The sequence below is a fragment of the Protobothrops mucrosquamatus genome, unplaced genomic scaffold (genome assembly GCF_001527695.2).
Source record: "Protobothrops mucrosquamatus isolate PMUCROS unplaced genomic scaffold, P.Mucros_1.0 scaffold1952, whole genome shotgun sequence".
Taxonomy (NCBI): domain Eukaryota; kingdom Metazoa; phylum Chordata; class Lepidosauria; order Squamata; family Viperidae; genus Protobothrops; species Protobothrops mucrosquamatus.
This window is the reverse complement of record NW_015388071.1, coordinates 5,437-12,738: the sequence shown is the minus strand read 5'-3', so window position 1 is coordinate 12,738 and position 7,302 is coordinate 5,437. Positions and strand designations below refer to the sequence as shown.

Genomic DNA, 7,302 nt, shown 5'->3' with positions numbered 1-7,302 from the left:
CCCTCTTCTCTGTGAAAGCCCCTCAAATATTGGAAGACTGATATCATGTCACTCCTAGTTCTTTTCTTTATTAGATATCTCCACTGTATCCATTGATCAGAAATCTCTCTGTAAACCAAAATACAGAATCTTTTGTCAGTTTTTGACTGGTTAGATACCACCAGACAACAAATCCATTTTCAAAAATTGATCTATCTTCCCAGGAAAGTCCAGTCCAAATTGTTTCCAGTTAGATATAATAAATACATTCTCCAATCTCCATCAATCTTCTTAAGACAGTCCAGCTCATCACTCATCCAACCTGTCAATTCTAAGTCTATAAAATCCATGTTTCAGCCTTCTGAAACATGCCTTCTGTTTTCTAGCCAAACTGCTTCTTCTTCAAGTGTCCAACAATGACATAGATTCCAATCCATCCAATTGTAGGTCTGGTTTGGCTAAGGTCACTTGCATCTGGGTATCCTCTTTAAGTTGATTTGAAACCCTGGTAATTTTATCAAGCTTTTTATCAAAGTTATCAATTTGAACTTGTAGATTAAAAAGAGATTCTAGCATATGGCTACCCTCAATCTTTTCTTTCCTCCCCCATCCAGTTCAGAATTGCATAGTCTCTTATTTTGGGCCTCTCTCTGGAATATACTGCCCCCTCCCTGGAAACTTTGGTGTTCTTCCTGAGAATCCCCTCTCCTTCTCCAGCTATGCATTCCATCACAATATAAGACTTGTAATGCTTGTATTCTGTTCTCTAATATCTTATTTATGTCATCCATGTCCTCTAGGAATTAAAGCTGAATACACGTAACATCCCCTTCATGGATTACTGCCTTGTTGTGGCGAAGGGGCTTGCGTAACTCAATGAAGCTATGAGCTATGCTGTGCAGGGCCACCCAAGACAGACAGGTCATAGCAGAGAGTTGTGACAAAATGTGATCCACTGGAGAAGGAAATGGCAACCCACTCCAGTATCTTTGCCATGAAAACCCCATGGAAAGTACCAAAAGGCAAAAAGATATGACGCTGGAAGATGAGCCCCTCAGGTCGGAAGGGGACTGCAGCCAAGAAATTAAGAGACGCTTGCTCCTGGGGAGGAAAGCTATGGCAAATCTAGACAGCATACTAAAAAACAGAGACATCACCCTGCCAACAAAAGTACGTATAGTCAAGGCCATGGTTTTCCCAGTTGCAATGTATGGCTGTGAAAGTTGGACCATAAGAAAGGCTGAGCGCCAAAGAATTGAGGTCTTTGAACTATGGTGCTGGAGAAGACTCCTGCGAGTCCCCTGGACTGCAAGGCGATCAAACCAGTCAGTCCTAGAGGAGATCAACCCCAACTGCTCTTTAGAAGGCCAGATCCTAAAGTTGAAACTCAAATATTTTGGCCACCTAATGAGAAGGAAGGACTCACTGGAGAAGAGCCTAATGCTAGGAAAGATTGAGGGCAATAAAAGAAGGGGACGACAGAGAATGAGGTGGCTGGATGGAGTCACTGAAGCAGTAGGCATGAGCTTAAATGGACTCCAGAATATGGTAGAGGACAGGAAGGCAGGACAGAAGATGGTAGAGGACAGGAACATTGTCCATGGGGTCGCGATGGGTCAGACACGACTTCGCAACTAACAACAACAACACGTAACATTCCCTCCTCCATATGAGATAGGTTGAATGGGGAGAGCTTCCATGAGTGAGGATGGCTTTATCCTGTGTTCAGACATTTAATCAATTTACAGCACCAAGTTTCTTTGGGTGATTACCATTGGATTGATTATTTATTTATTTTCTATGCTGGCCATCTCACTAATACAATGATTTTTGGAGTCTATGAGGCAGTGTTTAATGTTTATCTGTTTCCACTTTGCTATATTTAGATTTTTTTTATGGAGATTCTTGCTGTAACTCAGTAAGACAGGAGTTTGGAAGTGGTCTACACTATTTGATTTTAAATTCCTCCAGATGTTATAATCTGGACTGATATAATTTATCCAGTCCTAAATCATGGTTGATATTAAGTAACAGGCCCTCTCCTTTGGGTATTTTGAATTGGAAGAGAATCTAGGTGGCATATAAAACCTAAACTAACAAGAATCATTGTAACAAGTCGTAACAAAACACATATATGTATTTTATTTCCAAATACTCTCTTAAATTACTAGTTAGAAAATATGTGGGGAACCCTATAGTTTTCAGGAGGTGTTATATTCCACAGTTTTGGGCCAGTTATTGAAAACGCTTGTTTCTTCACCTCTTCCCCCATCTTCATGAGCCATGGTGGCACAGTGGAATGCAGTATTGTAGGCTGACTCTGCCAACAGCCAGCAGTTCAATTCTGACTGGCTCAAGGTTGACTCAGCCTTCCATCCTTCCAAGGTCAATAAAATGAAGACCCATATTGTTGAGGGCAATATGCTGACTCTGTAAACTGCTTAGAGAGTGCTGTAAAATACTATGAAGCTGTATATGTCTAAGTGCTATTGCTATTGTCATTCTGAGGAGGAGCAAATCAGAAGATATTTTCATGGAAGGAACAAACAGAAAAGGAAGATACCTTCTGTATGAAATTATTCCATATGTAGAAAAAGGCCTTATAATTGTAATATAATCACCCACAATACTTTTCAGAAGTTGTTCCAACCATAGTTTCTTTTATTATACTGAACTACATTTTATTTTATTTTTTTATTTAGGTATTGTGCACATATTGTGCTGTGATCCTGCAGCATATTATTTTCAACTAAGTTATTCTCATATATGCTCATGATTTTTCAAGAATTATTAATCCTAAGCAACTTTGATGAGGGATTCTTCTTATCATAGCAGCCCTATGATAATCAACCTTGTGATGTGCAGATGTCTGATCTTAATGGATTTTCTTCAGGAAGAATAATAATAGAAGATGTGTCAGAAAAGACAATAGCAATAGCACTTAGACTTATATACTGCTCCATAGTGCTTTAAAGTACTCTTTGATGGGTTTACAAGGTCAGCATACTGCCCCCAACAACCTAGGTCCTCATTTTACCAACTTTGGAAGGATGGAAGGATGAGTAAACCTTGAGGCCCATCAGGATCGAATTCCAGGCTGTGGGCAGAGTTTGTCTGCAACACTGCATTCTAAGCACCATAGAATGCAAAGACCTGCAAATAGAAGTAGAATGACTGTGGCAAAAGAAAGCAAAGATGCCAATGGTAATAGCCACAAGGTTCAGTTCCAGAATATCTGGAGCATAGTTTAAGTACCAATGGCTTTGAACAAAATATTAATCAATTGCAGAAGGCAACTTTACTTGCAACTGTTTATATTCTGAGATGATATCTTTAATACCATCAAACAATATCTGCCTCTCCTAGAAAGGACTCAATAGATGGGGGAAAATGCCAGATCCAGTCTAAATATCTGGATGACTGTGTGACTAATAATGATAATAAATAAGCCCTATAAGTCCAAATCAAGGAGGGAAAGGAAGAGGAAGAGGAAGAGAAGGAGGAGGAGGATGAAGAGGAGGAGGAGGAGGAGGAGGAGGAGGAGGAGGAGGAGGAGGAGGAGGAAGAAGAAGAAGAAGAAGAAGAAGAAGAAGAAGAAGAAGAAGAAGAAGAAGAAGAAGAAGAAGAAGAAGAAGAAGAAGAAGAAGAAGAAGAAGAAGAAGAAGAAGAAGAAGAAGAAGAAGAAGAAGAAGAAGAAGAAGAAGAAGAAATAATCAAAGGGAACACTGCTTTTAACATCATTAATAATATCTTATAGAAATTCTCCCCAAAGAAATTCAGTAAAAGATATCATGCTGGGAATTCATAAGATGAAAAAGGTTCAGACAGACTCAGCTGGAATAGAAACAGTGACACAGGTATCAGGCACCATTGAAATCAGACTTAAAACACATTTAAAAAATAAAAATAGTCTTAGTACATCATTAAATAATGGCCTATTTCTGATAAAATATTCATTCTTGAAACAAATTTACTTCCATCTCAATTTTCCAGATTTCTTTTCTATATTCTATCTACTCCATTCCAAAAAGGCTCTGGGTCACTTACATTAATGTAATTTTAAAGAATTAAAAGGAGGAGCATGAAAAGCATTCTTGAGCTGCTCAATTAAATTGAGGAAGGGAGGAAGTTTTTCCCAGAAGACATTTCATAAAGTTCATACCAGCTTTTAACAACTCCTGCCCCTTTTATCCATTCAATCAGAGCAGGGCCTTTGATGTTCATCAATCAGTGGTAGAACAACACAGATTAAGTAGGGGAAAAGTATTTGGAGCATCTTATGGCACCCACAATTAAACATCTTTTCCTGGGATCACCCCCGGCAAGAGAAAGTACAGATTGTTCCAGAAGTTCCAATAGACACACCTAAATGTCCACAGGTGATTTGAATCATCTTTTTCTCTTTGAATCTAGATTGCTGCTCAGCCTTATTATTGCAGTGCAGTTTACAGAGTGGAAACATGAAATGTGTTTGTCCTAGACTGTCTTCAGCTTGTCGTCTCTTGCCAAAGATATCCGTGGTATTAACATTTTAACATGTTTCTACAGGATATCTCAGTGCATTACACCATTAGGAACTCTTGTAAAGATCCTGCAAAAGAAACCAAATGATGTTGTCATCACAGTCTTATATTGCACACGAATGACATGTTAGATAAGAGGATTTATTTATCATCCTATGTTAGACATATGGGATAATATTGTGCAATTTGGCTTCAGCTGAGTGTTTTGGTCAATAACTAAAATTAATCTCTGGCTTCATTCACATAGACAGCTATATTTATCTTTTTCTACATACATATGACAGGGGTTCCTAAATATTTTGCCATCACACCTCCTTTAGTGTAATCTTAATGTACATTTCTCCCTTAAAAATCAAAACACCAAAGTGAACACATGAACAATGAAACTTTAGGAAAGGTGCATTTATTGTAAGAATGTAATTATAGGTTGACCTTGGTTAATGACTGGACCAAGAACCATCACTAAGTGACGTGGCTGTAAGGTGTGCCTTCACGCTGACTTAAGATAGCAATTCCAGCAATCTGGTTGTCATTGTTGGGTGACTCCCATGCAGTCATTACACGTGACATCACGTGAGTGCCATGTGCAACTTCATTGATATCTTTTGTAGGCAGCTAGCAAAGAAGGTGCAAATGATGATTGTGTTGTCACTGAATGCTGTAACAATCACAATTTTGAGGACCAGTCATAAGTTTCCTACTCAGAACTGTCACTGAACAAATGGGCATTAACCAAAGATTACCTATAGAAGGTTCTTTACACTGCCTTTGGACTCTGCACCACCACAAGGGAGGTACATCTCACAGTTTGGAAAACCCTGGCATAGAGGAACCTTCATGCTTCTCCTCAAAACAGAAGAGAGTCCAGATAAAATCTGATACTTGCACCACCTACTATTTATATATGCTAACTCCATATACTATTCTGGGGGGAAAATATGTGGTTGGTAAGACTAGATGCTGTCTTGACTGCACAAAATCAGTTAAAAAATACCTATACTAGGTACGTTCGTGGGTTTTTTAAATTTATTTTTCGTGGTAAACCTTTTTTAAAATTATGAAATATCGATGTGCTGATAATATCAGGGGGGAAATATTACCGATTACTCCGTAATCGGTAACATTGAATCAAGGAAACGAAAATGCAGCGGAGGCAGGCAAACGAAAAGAAACCGTCGTCACGGCTCGGAGTTCCGCGAGTACTGGCCACAGGGGGGCGCCGCTCCCACAGCCAAAACCTTTCGGCGTCTTTGCGCTCAATTGCCAAGCTCAGCGTGTAGCCTCAGAGACTTGGCCCAAAATGTCCGGGTCCTGCTCGGAGATCAAGCTGCGGAGAAGAGCTCTATGCGTCTCCTGGCTTTCCTGGGCCCTCTGGGGCAGCTTGGCCCTGGCTCCGGCTTGCGGGTACGTGATCGTGAATTCGGTCTCCTGGTCTGTGCCCAACGAGGTGGAAGAAGAGCTGGACAGCTCCTCCAACGAAGAGGCTCTCCCCGCCCTCCTTGAAGACACCAGCAGCATTTGGAAGCAGAGCTACCCGGCCTCGGTGTACAAAGAAGAAGAGGAGATGCGGACCAGGCCGGGAGCGGGGAGATCGAAGCAAATCTCTTCACCGTCGCGGATGTTTTCTTACCGGAGGGAGAGCTCCAAAGGAGCAGACAGCCCAGCGCTTCCTTCGGAGCAAGCAGCCAGAACGGCCCGGTTAATGATGCATCGCCACGGCTGGGGCTTCTTGGCCACGATATCAAGCCAAGAAAAGGTACCACCACCTTAAGCCGCCTCTCTGGTAGCAGGCGGGAAAGGAGGCGTTTGCGTTTTCTCCCTCCGAACGCTGCTCTGCAACAGCGCTACGGCGTTCCTCTTTTCGAGCCTTTGTTGCTGCCATTCAGCTCTGTCCAGCCACGCACTGGCTCTGCTGAGCAACGCGGTTATCATTTGGGGACAAATCCACAGTTGTGTAGTGGCTTGAATGAGATGGCTTAATGGGCTACCTTCCCCCTTCCTGAAAACAGGAGGACGATTTTGTCTCTTTACTGACACCTGCAATGTGGATACCCAAAAAAATAATAATCCAAAACTAATCAATTAGAGGAAGAATGTGTCCAATTTCCAAAAATTGTCCAATAATTATTCCAATTATAATAGACAGATTCAAATTTGGTCTTTGTTTTTTTTTAATATTTAAATTAATAAATATATAATTGAATATCAACATCTTTGTTACATTTTTCTCATAATATCAATGTCAGTTTTAGGTAACTTTTCTAACCAAAACATATATAATTGCATTTGCACTTAATATCCATATGTTCAATCAGTATCCTGTTTTTGCTTTTTTTAAATTATTTTAATTTCCCATCAGTGTTCAAAATGTCTCTATTGTTTATAATTTCAAAGTAAGTTATATTTGGGTAACCAAAAGTTTCCCTTATTCAAACTTCTTAGCATTTTCCTGCTTCCCTTCTCATACCAAAATCTAATATTCTAATTACAAATCTTATCTTTCTAGTTATGATAATACTTCTATTTCTAGCAATTATCTAGTCTCCACCACATTCAAACATCTAGTTAATAATATAATATCCCATCTAATGGATCAAAACCTCTGTTTTCTTCAGTCTTACTCTAGCTTTCTTCCTTTGCCAACTAACTTTCCAAGTCAATGTATTTGAATCATGAAGTAATTTTTCCTCTGTTTTTGTGTATATTGTTTGGAATAAGAAAGATCATTTGGTTAAAGTGTTTTTGGAAGAAAAAAACCATTGATATTCATTAAACAGCCTCCCTCCTTCTCCAATTCCAA

General features: G+C 39.8%; 1 protein-coding gene across 1 annotated transcript; it reads left to right on the top strand.

Annotated features, from left to right (window-relative positions):
* Positions 1-5,802: 5,802 nt before the first annotated feature.
* CREG2 (cellular repressor of E1A stimulated genes 2) lies at positions 5,803-6,946 on the top strand (the record flags this gene model as incomplete). Its single annotated transcript, XM_015823692.2, has 2 exons — positions 5,803-6,262; positions 6,918-6,946. Coding segments are annotated over exons 1-2 (489 nt in total), but the record flags the coding sequence as incomplete, so codon positions are not given.
* Positions 6,947-7,302: the final 356 nt, after the last annotated feature.